The sequence below is a fragment of the Mustela nigripes genome, chromosome 1 (genome assembly GCF_022355385.1).
Source record: "Mustela nigripes isolate SB6536 chromosome 1, MUSNIG.SB6536, whole genome shotgun sequence".
NCBI classification, from domain to species: Eukaryota; Metazoa; Chordata; class Mammalia; order Carnivora; family Mustelidae; genus Mustela; species Mustela nigripes.
Window position 1 is genome coordinate 121,745,692 of NC_081557.1, and position 20,985 is coordinate 121,766,676.

The window sequence follows — 20,985 nt, forward strand, 5'->3', positions numbered from 1 at the left end:
AATTGGGCCAGTTCGGGACCAGAGGGTCTTGGTTTCTTGGCATGTGGCATACATGATAAGCATGTTATTCCTGCAGAAGAAGGGTTTTCGTCCCGTTGCCTTTGCTGTTTGCTGGGGGTTACATGACCGGACCAGTGAGAGTGAGTTTGGTGGACTCCAAAGGCTGTCAGGGGTCATTCATTATTCTGGTCATCCCCTCCCCCCACCCTGTGGGGTTGCCCAGAGCTGGGCAACTAATGGGTGCTTTCCTTTCCTGGTGAGGGGGGTGGGAGTTGGAAGATAGAAGTCCACATGGGGCCCCTGGAGAGGAGCACAGGGCACTGGACAGTGAGTGGCCAACCAGTGGTTCCCAACTGTGGGGTGCATGCCAAGGCCCAAGAACCTGCTTCCTCCCTGATGTGAGACGCTTGCAGAATAGGTACACAGCATGGCTTCTGCACGCACAGGTGGGGATATGCAGATGCTCTTTGGTGCTCTTGCAATTCAAAAACGATTTAAGAGCATGGGCTGAACAAAGGTGACTTTTGTCTGTTCTCAGTCAGCAGGGCAGTGGAGGTAGAAGGTAAGGGTCAGTGACATTGACTGTGGTAGAATAGACCCTCCCCTGGAAGGCTGAGGGGAGGACATCCTGATACCCGCTACCATGTAGATGAGCCTTGAGGACATGATGCTAAGTGACACAAGCCAGAAAGAAAAGGACAAATACTGTATGAGCCCAATTACATGAGGTAATATATGAGGTAATGAATTTGCTAGAATAGGCACATTCAGTGGAATAAAAAGTAGATTAGAGGTCACCAGGAGCCGGGGGGGGGGGGAGGAGTTAGTGTTTAATGGGGACAGAGTTTTAATTTGGGAAGATGAAAGAGTTCTGGAGCTGGATGGTGCTGACGGCTGCTCAACATCGTGGATGTGCTTAATGCCATCAACGTGTATGCAGAGAAATGGTTAAAATGGTTAAGTTTTGTGTCATGTGCCTTTTACCACAGTAAAAGAAATCCACCCCCTTCAAAAATGGAGGTGAGGTGAGGCAGAGTGCTGGAGCACGGCCATGGGAGTGTGGGGATGGGAGAAGACATTCAGTGAGGCTTTGAACAGAGAGGCATTCTAGAGAAGGGGTCTTGTTCCACAGGATGCCTGGCCCTGCTACTTCCGGTGGACCAGCAGGCTGAGAAGGTGACATCAGGGGCTCCCTGTCCTCATTTCCTGAGGGAACTAGGGAAGCCACCATGGTTGACCCCACCTCTCCCCTCAGGGGTCCATCTGTTTGAGGAGGTACCTGGGTAGTGATGCTCCTCAGTGTCAGTCATGGTCTTCTTACCTCTGGAAGGTCCAGGGGGAGGGGAGGGTTGGGTGGACTGTGAGGACCCACCAGTGCTAGTCACGTTGCCACAGAAGAGGCGTGGCCAATATCACAGCCAGGTGGCAAGAGGGAAACCCTGCTCTCCTGGGACCCACGTGCCATGCCCTCACGAGCTCCCAGGCCTGGGGTGTCTGCAGCCCCCTTTCTTGCATTCTGAGTCACCGCTCAAACCCACCAGCCCTTCTGACAGAGCTGGAAACAGGCACTGAGCCCTCCAGAAGCTATTTTTAGGGTTCATCTGTTCTTTCTGATTTCTCCTCTAGATTCCATATTTTCCCACCCCCAGATCTGAAAGAGCTAAAGATTCTGGACATCATTCATCATTCCCCCCTCCAGGTGCTCTCCCTCGCTGGACAGCTCAGCTTGCAAGCTGGGCCTTCACCCCCACCTTCCTGTACCACTCCCTCCTTCTCTTCTGGATCCCCACCCTCCCCCTGCCCCCCCCCCCCCCCCGCCCCTACACCCCGGCTCTGGCTCTGTAGGCAGCATGGAAAGCAGGCTATTTGTCTGACATCATCTTCCATTCCCTGGCCTGCTAAGAGTTACTCACTCAGGCAATCCCTGCTCCGCCAGAGACTGTCCAATTGCCAAGCAACCCACTGTCGGCCAATCACCGAGCTCAGAGGTGATGTCATGGCGAGAGCGAGCAGTGGTGCTGATGTGGAGAGAAGCCCAGGGTACCACTAATTGAGGGAGTGAGGAAGGGAGCAGCTCGCTTCGAACAGGACTCCAGGTAAGTAGGAATGAAATGCAAATTATTTGAGGCTTTTCAGACAAAAGAAAAAATTAGCAGCGGCAGAGAGGAGAAGCAAGAGATCTGGCACTATTGTGCTGCCTTTGGTTTCACTCCATCAATTCAACTTTGTCAAATCCTGGGGGAAATGGGGTGATGTGTGAAAAGAATGGGTCTACCCCAGGGGTAAGGGCATGGCTAGAGGCAGTCCTTCTATTCCAGAGCTCAGGAGAGAGAGGGTGGGCGGGAATTGCCAGCGTTTCTTTTGGGTCGGATGTCCATGGTGAGTTTTTTCCTGCATAAAAATGTTCTGTTGCACAGGCAGAATGGTTTTGTTGAGTCTGTCTTCCCCTGAGCTGGCTCTGATGCCCAGACCCGCTTCAAGCTAGCAGCTGCTCTGGGTTTTACATTTCCTTTCTCAGCCACAGTTTTTCTTGGCTCCTTTTCCCCATGTGTTTCATCCTTTTCTTTCTCCTCTATCTGTACTGGGTTACTTTTTGCTCCTGTATTCTAAGGATACAATGAGATCACCACCTCTTCCTTGCCCCGCCCCGCCCTGAGGTCAACCTGCTCCTACCTGGGCAAGGCCAGCGGGCTGTCAGGCAGCAAACTGCGGGAACCCACAACTGCCACGCCCTGGTCCCCGCTAGTGGCCGAGCCGGCCCCTCCTTGCTCAGCCCACTGCCGTCGCCAGGAGTTTAGGCATTGCTCTCTTCTCATCCAGGGGACCAGGACTAGGGATTTGCTGTCCAGTGGCCAGCTCCGTCCCCACGTGGCGTGCTGTCTTTGTCTCATTCCTCCCAGGAAGATACAGTTAGGTGTGGAGCAGTCCCATTGTCCTGGGGGAAAAAAAAATCAAACAAAAACAGGTCCCCTGAACCCCTTGGGAGGAGGTTCAGAAATATTGAGGAAGCCCAGGTCCGAACCCTCTGGGCAGGGATACATCCGTGTCCCAAGACCAAGAGAACACATTGGGAAGGGATGTCCAGCGGTGGACTATTGGAGTTCTGCCGGGTGGGTGGCAGGTTGAGAGGAATGTGGGAGAATCTGTCTCTACTGAGGCTGAGGCCCCCTCTAGGGGGAGGAAACCTCTCCCACAGGCAGGGAGTCAGGGTGCCAGGGGGAATGAGATCATCCACCAGATGAGGAGATAATCATAGTGCTGGAGCGAGAGGTGAGGAGGCAGAGGGGCAAAGTCTGATTAGCAGCTCCACTGAATGAAGCTAGAGCCTCCAGAGACCCTGCCCTGTCCTCTAGGGCCAGCCAGCACTCTCTCCTCAGCTTGTCCCAAGCCCCCACCTTGCTGCTAGGAAATGTGCTTGCATCCTCCTTAAAATCCACTTACCAGCATTGCCGGAGCACCTGTCAGCAGGTCCCTGTCCTGGGATCACCAGCTCCACCCAGGCCACTCCTGGAATAGATCTGGATTGGACAAGGATCTTTATTGCTAGATGGATCCACCAAAAGCATTGTAGAGAGTGAGCTCCCCACCACCGAGGGCATTCAAGCAGATGTTAGTTGACCATCCACAGGGTAGCTATAGAGATTTCTGCCTTGTGTTGGGGACTGGATCTAGGTTAGTGTTTTTCAAACTGCAGACTGAGATCCAATAGTGTATTGTGAAGTCTGATTTATGGGTTGTAACTGGTATTTTTTTTTTCAAATAAAATGAGATAAGTGAGAATGGAAAAAAAGTCAAAACATATTCCATATAATAGAGTAAATATTTTCAATCACGATTTCTTAATTATGTATTTTCAGTTATGTAAATATTTATAAAGATAAATAATGTTTATCTTTATAAACATATTTTAGAAATATTACTATAGTTAAAAATGAATAAGCACGTATTTACATATTTATGTTTATAGTTCAGTTATGTGTACACTTCTGTGTATGTATTTGTATCAGTGACTATAGGTATGTATGTCTGTCAGCGTTAAGGCAGGTATATCCTGGGTCATGATACAAAAATGCAGTTCTTTGTTGTTGGTCCCAGTAAGAAAAAAACACAAGCTCAGTGACCCTTATGACCTTTTCTAAGACTGTAAGCCTGTGGATAACTCCTACCAGACTATGAATTCTTTAAAAAAATTTTTAATTTTGGTAAAATACACATGACACGAAATTTACCATATTAAACATTTTATGGTATCCAGTCCAGTGGTGTTAACTATATTCACATTGTTGGGCAACCATCACCACCATCCAGCCCCAGAAATTTTTTCATCTCTCCAAACTGAAACTCTGTCCCTGTAAAATACTAACTCTCCATTCCTTCTCCCCCTGCCCTAGCCCCTGGCAACCCCCATTCTATTTTCGGTCTCTATGAATTTGATTACTCTAGGTACCTTATGAAATCTTGTAGCTTTTGTGTTTTTATGACTGGCTTCTTTCACTTGGTATAGCGTCCTCAAGATTCATCCATATCATAGACTGTGAACTTCTTGCAAGAACTGTCCTGCTCAAACACGTCCCAGTGACCATGTATCAAATAGGTGTCTAACATCCAAGTACTGTGTTAAGTGGAAAACTGTTTCTGTAGGGGGATAGTCCATTCTAAAGGGTATATCAAAAATTGAGAAGTCTGGTCTAATATAGTTCTTCCTGAGCAGAGGGTTGAACAGACACACTATTGGCCAGTGGGGTGGTGGGAGTGTCTTGCAATTTTTTTTTGCTTAACATTTAGATTTCACTTTGGCTCAATAAAAGAAATCCCAGGGCCAACCAAGTTTGGCTGCCTTCCCTCATCCAACTAGGCCATTTAAACCACATTTGCCTGATGGGACATAAGTGTGCTGACAGATACGACTTCAAGTAGAGCAATAAAGATTGATAAACTGAGATCTGGAGAGTAAGGTGTGACAGGAAAGAAGGCAGAGAAGGAAGGTAAGAGGAAGGTAAAGCGAGAAGGACAGTGTCTGCATTAAACCAACCATACAGAAAGAACGGGAAAATTCAGATCTGTTTGTACTGTTGATTTTAAATAATGGGATGTTTTCAAAATCAATATCATAATCCAAGAAAAGCTTAATTTTTCCTGAAGTCTTAAGATCTGTTCTGCAGACCCCCTTGATCTCTTTATATTATTTCTCACTTAACTGGAGACTATCATTTGGAGGTACAGAATTTCCAGAGGTTTTGAAATCATAGGTAGGTAGAAATGAGCCATTTATTTGGGGAGGGGGATAGAAATTTGGGAAAAACTATAAAATATTCAAAATGTAATTTTGTATGCTCTGTAGAGAAACAAACTCTATTTCCACCCCCCCCCTTTTTTTTTTGGCTTGGCTAATAAACACTCTTCATGTATAATTTAATTTGCTTACTAAGTAAGAATTTGTTATATTTAGAGATGTGACAGTCTGGAAAAAGGTTATTTTTTTTCTTTTCTTTCTTTTTTTTTTTTTAGGAAGAGTATGGACAAAAAAAAATATCTTCTGATACTTTAAAAAGCATTTTGCAGGCTTTTACATCTTTAGTTCCACCAGGAAGACAGGCAAATACACAGATAAAGGTCCACTACCTCTGCTTCCCCATACACACCTACATGTCCCCCTTCCTCGCCTATGCTCTCTGGTCTTTTCTATCCATTCAAGCTGATGGTTGCCGTGTGTCCATGCCCTTAGGGTCCTTCTTTCAGAGGTAGGTTGTTGGAAGCAAGAGGACATAACAGATGGGAAAGGGTGGAGCTCTGGGATGATTGGCCTAATTTATGGTGGAGAACATGCATCCCGGGAGTTCAGAGAACCAATCAGGGAATGTGAATCCGGAGAAGGGAGCTGAGTGCAGACTACAGGGTGAGAGAGGGGGTGGGGCAGGGTGTAGAGTTCCAGGGGATCGTTTTGGGGTCAATGCCCAGGTAGAAAGCAAGGTTGAAACCGAGAATGAGGAAGCAGGTCATAGATTCCATTAGCTAATAGCACTAACACAACTTACCTGACTGTTGATCCTGGGACAGACGTATCTGTCTTCATCACTTGCCACCAAACAGATAAGTAAGGACTCAATAAATATTCCATGAACCCTGCTTGAAGAATGTATTACCCCAGAAGTAGTCTAGCTAACCAAAACTTTTTATCCAATTAAAGAACTTGGGTACAAAACAGATATGGTATTGATAATGGTGAAAGAAAATACTAGAATTTAGATGGTTTGTCTAATTATTTTTCTTGTCTAATTATTTTCTTTATTGGTGAGGGAGCTGGGTAGAGGGGCAGAGGAAGAGGGAGAGAGAGAGAATCTTCAGGAGGCTCTCACAACCCTGAGATCACAACCTGAGCCAAAATTAAGAGTCAGATGTTGAACCCGAGCCACCTGCGTTTCCCGAGTCTTTGTCTAATATAATCAACATATTTATAGAGCTGAATGTGAAATATGTGAAGGCTAAGGAACATGTCTATTAAATTTATCATTATATTACTTCTAAGCACCTTCCTAATGTGATATGTATAGTTAATTCTCAGTAAATATGTGTTGAATAAGTAATTTAAGAAAGAAATCAATAATAGTAATCCAGAACTGAAAATACAGATCCCTGTGACAAAATCAGAAGGTTTGTAGTGAAAGGAAATAAAAGCATGCAAAAGCTCTCATCTTTCACAAAGAAAACCATTAGATACTGTTTTCTTCTTAATATAATAAAACATAGATATAAATGATTTTTAACTTGGAGATTAAAACAAGATGTAAAACTTACAAAGCACTGGGGAAGAATGAAAGAATAAAGAAAACAAGAATAATATTGTAAAAGATGAGAATCTCTCTTGATTGTAGCTAAATGTGGACTGGAAACCTGGCTCTGCCCCTCCTACTTAGTATTGGGAAAGGCACCAACACTCTTGGGCCCTCTGTCTCTTCATCTGAAAAGCGTGGGAAATGAAGATGCTAGAGATCACCATGGCTCCTCCCATCTATGGGCAGAGAGCTTGACCTTTCACATCTCTGCTGATGTGAAAATGATTTAATTGATTACACTTGGTAGGGCGTGTATATGCTTTTGAACAGGACTTTCTGAGGCAATGCCTGTTGTAGAAGAGAACTCAGTGGTGAAAACTTTAAGCCCTCGGTCTGCCCATGGTTGGGGTGGGCAAACCTTTGTGCACCCTTCATCCACATGCCCTATGCAGTCATCCACCCTACTTACATTTACACTTGGTCTTGGATATGAGGAAGGACCATGGAACCTTGAAGACATTCGTTCAAATCCCATCTATATCATTTTCTGCTTTCTGCTTGTAAGACTTTGGGCAAATCAAGTCACTTGACTGAATTAGTCATCAGTAAAATGGGTATAATAGACCTATTTTATAGGATTTGGAGAGAATGTAATGATAAAATATATATGCCCAATTTACAACTATCTAGAAATCATGAACATTAGGAAGAAAAAAAAAAACTAGAAAGAAATGCCAACAGCAAAAAGCAGCGAGATGACAGGGATTTCTTTTCTGAAATAAGATATTAATATGTTTGTAATTAAAACATTACATATAAAATGTATATATGCACATACATGCACTTGAAAGTGCCTGGTAAACTGCAAAGCACTCCAAAATATTGCTACTGTTGTGACTAGGACTCCGATTACAGGACTTGTTCCATACTCCATGCTCCCAAGTACTCTGAGTCCAGCATCTCCCACGGTACCGGGTTCTCAATGCCTTGCCCTCCATCCAGCAACCCTTCATGGAAGTCCGTGCCCTGGAATTTTGCTTCCAATATGTTGATTCTTCCATATGTATTAAATGGAAAATACGAGCAGCCCAGAAAGTGCCATCACTGTAGATTATTTGGGGCTGTCATTTTTTTAGACTCAATTTTCCTTCTTTGGCTGGCCTCCCAACATAGCTGTTACAAGGAGGAGGGGCTCCCTAGACTCTGTGCTTGCCAACAGGTGACTCCTCTTTATTTCCTAGAAATACGACAGAAGCTGCATTCCTGAGCCTGTTAGATACTGTCTGGAAGTAGCCTCTGACACTAGTTCCCACCATCTCATCTTCCGGAAGCCCTTAGAAGCAACCCCTGCGGGCGTGGTGATTGGACAACGCTAGCTCTCCAAAGCCAGTCAATCACACGCTATTGCGCTTTACCGCGTTGCCTTCTGTGGGTCTCACTGGTCCGGTCTTGGCCTGTGTTCTACTGGCTGCTCCTTCTCCCTTTATAACATGGTCCATGCTATATAATTCTCTGCTGGAGAATTGCCGTGGACCCGCAGGGCATCTGCAAAACTTTCCCAGACTCCAAATTCTCACCCTGGGGACCTGTTTCACATTTTCATCCCCCAAAACACCTGTGGTCATTTTAGGACCCAGCTGGGGGCTTGGCACAGAATTAAATATTCAATAAGTATCATGGAAAGAGCCACATTCATGAAAAAATAATTTATATCCCTTTTTTTAATCTCAGATAAGATGTAAAGTTTTCAGTCAAAGTCCTTTGATCGGCACAAAATAACCACAGTTACTGTGCCGAGATAGGATTCCATGACATTTAGGTCACATGTATGGCTGATTTCAGGCACATGCGTAACTTCAACAGGACTAGTAATTGGCATAGACCTAAAAAGCCACCTCCCTGTACCGAACATGTTTAGACGTCCCAGATCAGAGCTCACTGTGTCCATGCCCTGATTCCATGCCAGAGTCCCTCTATTTTCTCCAGACACCCTCACCAGGGACCACTCTAGTCAAACCACTGGCATGTGCATTAACTTTTCACCCTTCAAAAATAGTCCACATAGGATTTGGCATATCCTGAAAGCCTTATGTGGCCATTCCTTGCAGTGACAAATAAAACACAGTCTTACTTGGGGAGTGTGGGTTGTCAGAGGAGCCTCAAGGGGATCAGGCATGCACCTAGTAAATGGTCATGATGATAGAGCATCAGAGAGCTTGGTGTGCATCTCTATGGGCTCCTGGGCATCAACCACATTACAGAACACCTGGGAGCATGGGGTGCCATTTCTGGTCATGTAAAAAGTCCTTTAAATCCCCATCTTTTCATGCAGCTCAGGTGGGCCCCACATGGGTTTTCCCCTCATGTCCTGGTGTGTGGGAGGAGTGAAGGGATCAAGAAGAAGGGTAAGGGTGCTGGAATTCAAAGGTTTGGACCCTGGTCCCATCTCAGGGTGACCTTAGGATCTTTGATCCCCGGGGAGGAGTGTATTAGCACTTTGGAAAGGACAATTGTTGGTTGTGTGGGATGGATATGTGCTGTTCAGTGTTTAGTTTATCCAGCTGTTGCCCACTGAAGGCATGGAGCACCTCTAGTCTAGTGACTATCAAATAGTCCCACGTTTATTCCTGGGAGTGAGGCTGACCTAGTTGGGAACTTCTGGTCAGAAGTTCTGATATTCTGATATTCAAGGGGAAAACGGGGGGCTCTGACCTCTTTGTTTTAGACATCTTTCCCCCCACCATGCCACACGAGATCCCCCTTCAGTCAACAGCCTTAATTTCCAGACCTTCTCTCTCAGTCACTGTGTCTGCCAATCAAAACATACTCATTCTGCATCTCGTGTTTTTATGGCCTGGGTCTCTTCTCGTTTGGGTTATTGCTAACCAACTACTTCTACCAATTATGCTAATGGTTCCATCTATCAATAAAAATATGTGATACTTTCTTTTCTATACATAGACTTAGATGCTGGAGCTGGAGTAAATGTATAGATTGGCTTGCAGGAAAACGGTACTGGTTGGGATGCAAACAGTTGAGGGCTTGTTCTAGGTGGGTCCTCGTCACTTTGTGCCTCGTCCTGGCTTCCAAACTTCCTCTCCTTATTTTTTCCCAAGGCTGATGCTGTCAGAAGAATCTTTTTGCTTGAGTAGCAACTAATGACAGAAATGGCTTTAGAATGAACACCCCAGGTCTGCCTTTCCCACTTGTAGGCTTTTGTATCATTAAACTCACTCCGCTGAGCTTCAAGTTCCTTCTTACAAATAACCTCAGAGAACAAATTGGAATAATGCTTGTGAATTTTCTGGTACCAAGCAGGTATTCATGATGTGGTAGCTATTCCTTTGGCTATTATCATCAGCATCACCATGTTCTCTCTCCTCCTTTAGTCCAAAGATGTCAGCGCCTTCCTGCTGAATAGAATATAAAGAGCAAATGCTTTCCCTAGTCTGCTGGTTCCTCATCTTCTTATTGCTGGTCTACCAGTTGGTCCCAATGAGCCTTGCATGCAGCCCACTGGGCCTTCTCTGTTTCCCATTAAATCCAGTCCACATGCTCACACACTGTCAAGTTCCAAAGCCATGGCAGGCATAGAGGCACCTGCAGAATCTGATTCTTCACATGAAGATTAATTGGGATCATGTAGGTGACAGGAGTCGTAATCTGTGCTCCATGAGTAGAGGGTCTTAATTGTCCTGCCCAGGTCTGGTTGAAGGGCATGGTCCCTCATTCCAGGTACCTACTCCTACATAAGAAGTCCAGCTCAGTCCCCTTTCTTTCTTAGAGTATCCTTCTCTGCCTCACTTCACTTACTTGGACCTCCAGCTTTAGATCCATTACCTAGGTTAAGTCCAATGCCATGCCCTCTCCTGCAAGGGCCCGCTGGCCCAGCCAGTCACCTCATTAATCAACTTGGCTATGAGCCAAAATTGTGTGGAATGGAGCCTTGTGACCAGGGATGGCACATCCAGGCCCTGTTCAGGGACCCACTGGTACAGTCAGGATCAGCTTGGCTCAGAGGAAAGAGGCCCATTGTGCTGCATAGCAAGCGGGGTGGGGCCTGGCAAAAAACACAAAGGCTTCAGGGAGGCGCACTTCAAGGCCAGTAGACCTGGCTTTAAATCTCTGCTTTTATACCTCTCTAACCTCATGACCCCGAGTAAGCCACATAAACCTTCTGGGCCTCTGGTTCCTCATCTGCAAATGGAGATTACAGTCCTTAATTGCCGAGCTGGTGAGGACCAGGGCAGGGACTCTGAAGCAGGGATGTGGGTGGTGGCTACCCTGATGGAAAAGGCAGAGAAAGGGAAATTCACATTCATTAAGTACCTCCTTTTTGCTGGATGCTGTAATATGCTTTTCTCACGTCAATTGTGCAATGTGGTGCAGAATTAAGATGGAGAAAGCAAATTGGACATGTGAGTGACAGCTAGTAAGTGAGATCAAGTCTGAGTCTGACTCTGCATTGGTCTGGTCCTAAAGCTGAGCCTCCTGCCTTCCCCTCCCGCCCCCCGTGGCTCCCCCACTCATCCGCTGCTCATCCATAGCTAGTACAGACCCCAGTTGCCAGAGGGAAAACACCTCATTAAGGAAGGAAAGGGGCTCTACATCAGTCTCAGAGTCCTTCCCCTTGTGAGCTGCAGGCAGTGAAGCTGTTGGCTCACACCAACCTGTGCTGGCACGGTGACCACCGAGGGTGATTGCATTAGTTGGCATTCTCCAGAGAAACAGAACCAATAGGATGCATACAGAAAGAGATTTATTATGATGGATTAGCTCATGTGGTTAGGGAGGCTGAGAAATCCCACAATCAGTCACCTGCAAGCTGGAGACCCAAGAGAGCTGGTGGCGTAATTCCAGTCCAAGTCTGAAGGCCAGAGAACCAGAGCTCTCATATCTGAGGGCTGGAGAAGATGGATGTCCATCTCAAGCAGAGAGAGTGAATTCATTCTTTCTCTACCTTTTGTTCTTTTAAGGCCCTCAACAGATTGGGTGAGGCCCACCCACATTGGGGACAGTCATCTTTTCTCAGCCTATCCACTCAAATGTTAACCTGTCCATGGGACACTTTCACAGACACCTTCAGAAATAATGTTCACCAGTTATCTGGGCATCCCTTAGTCCCATCAAGTTGATACAAAAATTAACCACCACAGTGACCAAAGATCAAGTGGTCCCCATGATGACTGTTTACCACTGGCTATTCCTCAATTCACTGGCTAGCAGCCTTCAGTAGGGCCCTGTCACCTACTATTTCATCTCTCCCTCCTCCTTCACACTCTCGGGTCCAGCATCAACCACCGACACAGAGCTTTCTCACGCCCCACCCCCACCTTGCTTGTGTTCCTTCCTTGGCACAATGCCCTCCCTGCTTAATTCCAATCATCATTTAAGACTCAGTTCAGGTACTGCTAACACCAGGACCCCTGCCTGGCTCCCCAGGGTCTCCCAGGTGCTGAGTATGAAGCCCCAACTTTGTGCTCCCACAATGATCCTGCATGCTGATTTCCAACTCTGCACCAACCACATTATGATGACATTATTCTATAACAATGTTTTTTTTTTTTCTCTCATAGTCCAGGGTTATGTTAATTGGGGTCAAGGAGTGCTTAAGACAAGAGGTTCTTGGTGGGTAGTGAGTGAGGGGCCATCTGGAGTAGTATTTTGACATCCTCTGTCCAATTCCTTCTGATCTCCTATCAGAACAGGCTGGGCAGGGAGGTCTGAGGGTGGGAATAGGGAGAAATTCAGGATACAGAGTTATTTTTTGAAAACCTCCCAAGTGATTCTGAATTAGGATTTGTCTCTCACCCTAGCCTTTGTTTTGGGCCAGCCATTAAGCTTTACAGAGAGAGAAATGAACACCTCTTGACACATACAGTTTTGGGAAATCTGTGTCTGATACTCAGGGAGACTTGAGACTAGAAAGCCAATTATGAAACTATCATTAGTACATGGAAACTGAACTTGACTGTGGTGATGTTGAAGAGAGGATCTGGGTTTGGGAAAGGGAGAGTGGGTGTGTAGAGTTCCTGGTGGTGGGAGCAGACCAGGTGCCTTCTGGGATTCCCTCCCCAATTTTATAAAGAAATTCCGTATGCAAATAACATGTCAGTGGTAGAATACTCTCTTTCTCAGATTTGTGACGGCATCCTGAGTTGGTGACAGACCTACTTTGGGACTTTGAGCCAGATTCAGCCCTCACCATCCAGAAAACATGACCCTCGCTGGTAGGTACAAAAACTCTTTCTGTGATGGGGCACCACAGCATAGGGTATTTCTGTACACACATATATGTACTTACATAGGCACAAAGAAGGATAAAAGACTGACAAGAAGTAGACCTAAGGGTTAAGGAAGTTATCTCTAGAAGATGGGTGGGATCACCATTGAGCTTTTCCTCCTTTTACTCATCTGTGTGTGTTTTTAAGAAGTTTTTACAATGCACATATATTATTTTGCGCTTAATTATGTTTTCAATTTGTAAAAAATGAGAATTTTTTCTCATTGAGAAATGAGAAATGAGGAGGAAAGTGCTTAAGCACTACATTGGGTTTAGCTGAGAACAGAGAGAGTCTGAACATAGTGGAGCTTAAAACCAGAAGCATTGGCCCTAGGGTGGTAGGGGTACAGGCAGGAGCACACGCCAGGGCCAGGGGAGGGGTGGGCTGGACTTCACCGTATCAGCTCTAGCCTGTGACCTCCTGGTTTTCAAATCCACTTCTGACACAAAGAGGCTAGGCAGTGGTGGGGCTACTCCTTCAGCCCTCATGGACACCAGCATGTTTGGCTTTGACCACTGCCCTGGGAAGGTCAGAGAAGACTCACATCCTGACCTTGCCTCTCAGTGAGGGGCAAGACTAGAGTGATGATGGTGTGGCTTCTTTACCTTTCAGAGATGCACTGCTGAGTACCTTGAGTAATATGGAGTGTAGATTTCCTGTATCTTGGAGCAAAGTAAATGAACTATTCTGGCAAATGTGAGGAAAAAGAGAACTAGGTCCAGGGTGCCAGGCAGGGGCAAAGGCACTAGTGCTTGTGTTTTACCTGAAGGCATTTTGCATTCAGTGCTGAGAAGGGAAACAATGCACTGAGGAGAAGATGGGATCATCTGGGTGCTCTGGAAGGCTCAGGTTCTGATAAGATGAACAGAAGTGGACATAATGAACATAGGACACACACGAAAATCCTAAACCAGGCTGCTCAGGGCAAAGGAGGCTGGACCCTCAGCCAAGGCGTAGGTCTGGATGGTTTAGATACCTCTGTGGAGCCTGGTCACCTCTGGGTGCTCGGGTATGCAGAGTCACAAGAAGGCTGACTTCTGAGTCTAGGAGGGGGTCACCATGTTGTCCTACTGGTGTTTCTGCAGCCTACAAAGAGAAGATGAAGGAGCTTCCACTGGTATCCTTGTTCTGCTCCTGTTTTCTGGCCGATCCCCTGAATAAATCATCCTATAAATATGAAGGTAAGTGAGGGCCGCCGCTGAGAGAATAACTTGTGGAGGGTGTCTGGGCTCGTATCCATGAATACCACACTCCTGTCCCAGTTTCATGAAACTCTCCTTCCCATGTCACATTCTCTTTCCCAGAGCAAGTAAAACCTCCACAGCTTATTCTGAGGGTCTAAACACCATGAGAGGGCAGGTGTGGGGCTGCTACTGGGGGATTAGACAGCAGGTGAAAATCTGAATCAGACCCTCTGCAGAGCAATCTTGATCTTAGCTTTTCTTCCTTCATTTAACAAATGGATGCTGTGGAGGATACAGAAGTGAAGCAGACAGAGATTCTACTCTTGGAGAGCACCTAGAATAGAAGACAAGATGCAGTATGAATCACTAGATTCCACGGTTGACAGGCCTCCTCTGGGAATGGTGGAGAATGTTCTGAGAGTCCAGAAGTAGAGAGAGGGCTTCTACCTGCAGTCACCCAATGAGGGTAACCATGCTGACAAGGACCTGTGACAGGTTCCAGGACACTGGCAAGAAGCACTGAATGGCCATGTTCTGACCAGAGAGGGGCAGGGAACAGGACACCTTTTAATTTTCCAGGGATTAAAAGGAAGGGACAGATTTGTTCTGGAAATGAGAGATGAGAGTGCTTGGGTTACCTGAGATTGTTCTTTCTGTCTAGGCTGGTGTGGGAGACAGTGTAGGAGGAAAGATCAAAGCCAGCGGAAAGACAGTGCTGACTGGAGAGAAAGAAGAGAGCAGGGTAGGAGGGAGCAGGGGAGAGGTGGCAACAGGCTGAGCCATCAGATTGGTAGTGGGACAAGGAGTGGGGTGGTGGGTGGTGGGCAAATACACCACTGTTGGCCACCACTGAGGACAATTTGAGCAAGAGCTCAAGTATGGGAGAAGCCTTGTGGCAAAAGCAAAATCATTTGCTATAGCCATTATTAGAAGCCACAAACCCTGGGGCACCTACTCTTGGAGCCTGGGCCCTTGCTGTGGCTACCAATTCCTTGAGCCCCATTGAAGCCCACTGACTATTAGGTACCAGGTTCAGGGCCAACCCAGAACCCTGGTCATTGATTTGCATTGGGGACCCCAGATCTCCCATATATGTATGCATGTGTGCATGCTTTTGGAGGGCCAATCTAGTCTACAGAGAGTAAGTAGCACGTTTCTTGCTCTCTTCAGCAGATACAGTGGACCTGAACTGGTGTGTAATTTCTGACATGGAAGTCATCGAACTGAACAAATGTACCTCGGGCCAGTCCTTTGAAGTCATCCTGAAGCCACCCTCCTTTGATGGGGTTCCCGAGTTTAATGCCTCCTTACCCAGGCGGCGAGACCCATCACTGGAAGAGATCCAGAAGAAACTAGAAGCAGCTGAGGAACGAAGGAAGGTAAGTGCCGTCCTTTCTTTCTTCCAACTCAGCATGACAGGAGGGAGCTGGACAAGATAAGAGGTGGCTCTGAGCTGGGGTCAGGTCACCACCAACCTACAAATATTTAAGTAGCACCTCCTATATACAGGGAAGATTATGAGGAACCATTGAGGGAAACAAAGAAGTAAAGGTCCCTGGTCTCTAGGAGCTTACAGCTTGGTTAGAGGGGTAAGGCATTGCATGACTATGTCCATGAGGTGCACACTAACAGGAGGAAGACATTGACAAACACTAAAGATTCCTATAAAGGCTAGACAATCAAGGAAAGGGCTCCTTAACTGGGGGAAGGTGAAGGTCATGGTGTTGTATTCTTTCATCCCTTTGTGTGCCCTCTGTTTCCTAGTGATTCTTATGTCCCAACTCCAGTGCCATCTTTATGTAAGCTTTCCATCTTTGAAGCAGAAAATAATCTTCTTTCACTTGGATTTAATGGCATTTCCTTTCTACCTTTTAAGGCATATGTCACATGCTAGTCTGGATTAGAGTCATACACACACACACACACACACACACACACACACACACACACATATATATCTCCTCTATGAGACTTTTTTTCTTTCCCAAGTTGCTAGGATAGTACTTGGCGTATGGTATATAGTCACCTAATATTGGTGAATCAATGAAGGAAGGAGGGAGTGAATGAAGGCATTGAGGAAAATCAAAAAACAAACAACAACAACAACTGAGGGAATGGTGGGAGAATCCAGAAAGTGTCCTTGTTTCTTGCCAATGGGACAGGGACCAGGCTCAGGGAGGTATGTGTTCTGGGTATAGAACTCTTACGTTTTGGTGGTGAAAACACACCGTGGCATGTTCACCTTCAAGGGTCTCTTTCTCCCTTTGTGCTGCCTCAGTATCAGGAAGCTGAGCTCCTGAAGCACCTGGCAGAGAAACGAGAACATGAGCGAGAGGTGATCCAAAAAGCCATTGAGGAAAACAACAACTTCATCAAGATGGCTAAGGAGAAACTGGCTCAGAAGATGGAATCGAATAAGGAGAACCGGGAGGCCCACCTTGCTGCCATGTTGGAACGGCTGCAAGAGAAGGTAAGTGTTCTTGGTGAGAGAGGAGACTCCTGGAACACTCTCTTCCTTCCAAGGCAAGTATAAAGGACCTACATATTATTTCAGGTAGCAAACAGCCTCAGGTAGGAAAGGGGGTATTTCTGTTAGGCTGGATCTTTACAGAGTTTCAAGGGATGTTTTGGGAAGTCATAGGTAAGAAACATGAGCTGAGCTCTGGAATTCCTTGGGGGATATTATGCGCAGTTACACAATTGAAATTTCTCATTGTCTTAGGGAGATTAGACCTCTTATCTCTAGAGAAAGCCTGCCTAATGCAAGAGAGTAAGGACGAACTAGCCATTGTACATTCCTGGCTTCATCCTTGAATAGACCGATTCAATTTAATGAAAGATGATGACTTGGGCTCTTGGCTCTAAGCCAAGGACTTGATAAGCTGAGTTGACCATTGAGCAGGAAACATGATTCTCTCCAAAACTCTTGATTGGGACTGAGTGAGTCACGGTTCTTTCCAATATTCTGCCCTTTGTCAATAAACCTAATGGTGTCACCTACATAAGAGAAACGTGAGAGACTGGGATTGGTCCCACGTGTCAGCAGAATAACAGCCCGTTCTGCTGAGAACACGTTGGCCTCATTTCCTGAGTCTCAAGGCTGCCCCAGTTTCTCCTGCAGCTCCTGGGAGAGCTCCAGCTCTGTGTTTTATTTCCAGGAGCCGCCTGCTGCGCGGTGACTCCCGGGACCCGATCGGTGGCCTCGTCCCATGGTGAGCAGCGTGGTCCCCACTCCTTCCTGCCCATCCACCTAGAGTCTCAGGCACTTGGCAACAGTTGCTAGAAAGACTGGTTTCTTTACAGGGGATCTGAATGTTGCATAGACCTTGCAGCTAGCCAGCATGTGGCAGCCCTTTCCCTCTCACACTCTGCCCTAATAGGGGCAGTAAGGCCTCCACCAAGTATCATATGGGAGGGAAGTGATCTGGGTCTCACTTCAGTCTTCCCCAGTTGTTGATGGATGGCTAGGAACAAACTCTTGCAAGAAAAAAGAAAAAAATCTGGGATTGCCATTAAGTGGGGGATGGGCACTCAGGACAAACCCAGAAGAAATACTAGAGGCTAGAGCCACGATATGGTATTTTAAAAAATGACAAAAACAGTTTTACTTCTTCCTACTCCCATCCTAACAACAAATCCATGAAGTAAGCAGAACAACGTTATCCTTATTTAATTGATGGGGAAACTATGTCAGAGAAGGTCGAATAACTTGGCCAGGGTCACACAGCCCTTAAGCAGTGCAGCTGGGACTAGAACCCAATTCTCTGGCTGTGTAATCCAGGGGACTCTTTCAACCCTGTTTCAGGGAGACCAGCCTACAATGGTCCCATTAGCCTTTTGCCAGAGAGGGGACAATCAGAGACCAAAGAAAACCCAGAAATCTAGAGTTGGTACTTCTTCACCAAGTACCAAGTGAAGAAGTACCTCCTTACCTGAATGGAGGTCAATTCCAAGGCGAAGAGTTTGAGATATGCCCCCCATTTGAAGTAATAGCTATGGAGGTGGAGTAAGACTCAAAGAAGCAAGATGTTAGAGTCAGAATCTGAGTGGGCATCACTCCTTGGGGACTGTGACCCTTGGGCACCGAGGAAGGTGGGAGGTGTGGTAACAGATAGGTATGTGGCTTCTGCCTGCTCCAAGTCAATGTTTTCTGTGTCAGTATCTGCATGGGTCACTGACCATCCACATCAGATTCACCGGGTATAGAGTTTAAAACTACAGATCCTTGGGAGCCTACTGGTCTACCATCACTGGCTCTCTAGGGATGGTTCCTGAGGATCCAGCAGTTTAACCAATTCCCTAGATTTTGCTGATAATGCATAGCAAGGTTTAGAAACATTATCCTAGACACACCACTACCCACACTCTCCCCAGGGCAGTGGAAAGTTCTAGGGTCTTCTCAGGGATGGATTCATGGTTTTCAGTCTATCCTGGGCTCCTGGTCTGCCTCAGTAGGCCTACTCCAGGCTGACTTTTGATATCTGAATATGATGCTATTTGGGTGATTGCCAGGGTCTGGCAGAGATGATATTTATCAAGCACCTGCTGAGTGCAAAGTACCATAGGGGGAACTGGGAAATATAAAGGAGAAAAAGGCGTGCTCCCTGCCTCCAGGGAAGTCACCATCCAATAGAGGACCTAGACAGATGCACAATGAGCAGTGATGTAAGGCAGACCATAATGTGTCCTAGAGGGGAAAGCTAAAATCACAGAATTCTGGAGGTAAAAAGAACTTCTGGTTTAGGCCCTGTCTTTAAACACCAGAGACTGATGAAGTGGTTGGTCAAGGTCACACAGCTGATGGGTCTTTGAGGTCAGATCCCATCTTTTGGTTTGATTATGCTGTCCGGCGAAGATGGTTCTCATACACCACTTATGAGAGAGTCCACTTTTTGGAGTTGGGTGACATTTCCAAAAGTTCCCCAGTCAATTTATATTTAAGAGCCCTCATCTTTCACCATGGGGCTGAAGAAAACAACTGAGGGGATGGACAGAAGTGAAAGCAGCGGTCACGCTGCAAGTGTGTGTAGGGGACATTTGTAATGAGGCCTGTCTGTTCCACCTGCTCCTCCGGTGTAGCTGCACTGAGCTGCTCCTTACAATAAGTCAACCCATGCACTCAGTGCAAGCCCAGGAGGGCCAGGTGAAGGAGGGGGAGGCTGGTGGAGTCTGAGGTTGCTGTGAGGTGGGTCCCCCTGGGGAGGTTGGCCCCAGTCAATGAGCTCCCTGGGGCCGTACCAGTCAGCTCACTCACCTGCCTCCTACCAGTCTTGCCCCTTCTCAGGACATCTTTGCAGACCTTCCTCATCACTTCCTGCAGCTGCAATTCTTACTTTGGGTTCTCTTGCCCCTCGGCTTCCTTTTTATCCCTGGGGAAGCCTGTGTGACCTGCCCTTTTCACTCCCTTCCTTCTCAGGACAAGCACGCAGAGGAGGTGCGGAAAAACAAGGAGCTGAAGGAAGAGGCCTCCAGGTAAAGCCCAGAGGCCAAAGAAGTTTCCAGAACAGCCGGACAGCTCCAGCAGCTCCGCAGTTCCCAAGGCAGCCTCGTCCGCCGTCGGCTGCTCTCCCAGCACTGGGGTTTGGGGGGAGGGGGGTGGCCAGGGGTGTTTCCTCTGCTTTTGGTGTTTGTACATGTAAAGAATTGACCAGTGAAGCCATCCTATTTGTTTCTGGGGAACAATGATGGGGTGGGAGAGGGGAGAGAAGGAGAGAATTTGGGAAAGGAGGTAGAGAAGAACTCATGGACATTGCAACCCTGCCCACCGCAGACTCAGGTCAAGTCCTTGGCTTTTCTTCACAGTGAACATCCAGGCACCCTGTCGAGGGAAGCTACAAATGGGGCAGTAGAAGTACCAAGTGAAGGGTGGGGTCTTGGGTGACGGTGTGGCTGCAGGGCATGGAAGGAGAAGCCCAGGGAGTGGGTGGGGGGCCCGGAGGTCTGCTTCCGCCCTGCAACAGGTGGGATGAGGTCTGAGTGTGTGTGTGTGTATTAACCATCATCTTTTGATCATCATGACCAATGAAATATTTACTCCAGGTCTCCTGTTCTTTATTTTCTGAATTTGTCCTTTGAGTGTTGGACAGAGTATTCTTGGGTTTCTACCCCTAGGGTGGCTGATGTCCCTTTTTTTCCTTAGTTGGACCATCAGAGCAACTGAGAGGTGCTAGGTGAGGTGGGTTAAACATGGCAGCCTTCGGCATAATGGAAAAATTTGCTTTTGCTTTTCTTCTTCTTCATTTTTTTAAACCCCCTTTGTGGGTTGTCCATTATTGGATTGAGTTCACTGAATTGATGAGGAAAGAAATTCCAGCCTGCCTTCTGTGGATTGGCATTCCAATCGTCCTCAACACACACAGTAAGAAGGTTCCCATTCCTTTGCGAGTGTGGGATTCTAGGTGGTCATAAAAGTTAGCAAGGAAATAAAATGTTTGTTAATGGAATGCAGAGGGATCATTTCAGACCCACCTTATCCAAAACACTAAACCATGACTGGGAAAGGAGTTTCCTTCTTCTTCCTTGCAAACAGGGCCACAGCCTGCAAGAGCAAGGGGCCTCCCCCTGGCCCACACTCTTTGTAGCTTTGGACAGCTTTATAAATAAACCTTTTGGTAAATCTCCCCACCCCAACCCACCAGTGGTACTGCATTTGGCTTCTTCATTTTAGGAGGGGATGACAGGAGGTTCATTGATGATGAGGATGAGCCAAGGAGGAAGAAGATAATGGCAGTTAACACTTCAGCA

The 20,985-nt window shown here is 46.7% G+C and overlaps 1 protein-coding gene across 4 annotated transcripts; it reads left to right on the plus strand.

Moving 5' to 3' along the window:
- The first annotated feature begins 1,986 nt into the window (after positions 1–1,986).
- Positions 1,987–20,275, plus strand: STMN4 (stathmin 4). Of its 4 annotated transcripts, XM_059372820.1 has the most exons (8): positions 1,987–2,096; positions 12,912–13,003; positions 14,143–14,238; positions 14,903–14,983; positions 15,412–15,620; positions 16,520–16,711; positions 17,400–17,453; positions 19,658–20,275. In XM_059372820.1, exons 2-7 carry the CDS (start codon positions 12,991–12,993, stop codon positions 17,418–17,420), a joined length of 612 nt encoding a protein of 203 aa, XP_059228803.1. In that variant the 5' UTR covers positions 1,987–2,096; positions 12,912–12,990; the 3' UTR covers positions 17,421–17,453; positions 19,658–20,275. The 4 variants fall into 4 exon arrangements, with proteins under 4 accessions (XP_059228803.1, XP_059228795.1, XP_059228819.1 ...); XM_059372812.1 differs by lacking the exon at positions 17,400–17,453; XM_059372836.1 differs by lacking the exon at positions 14,903–14,983.
- Positions 20,276–20,985: the final 710 nt, after the last annotated feature.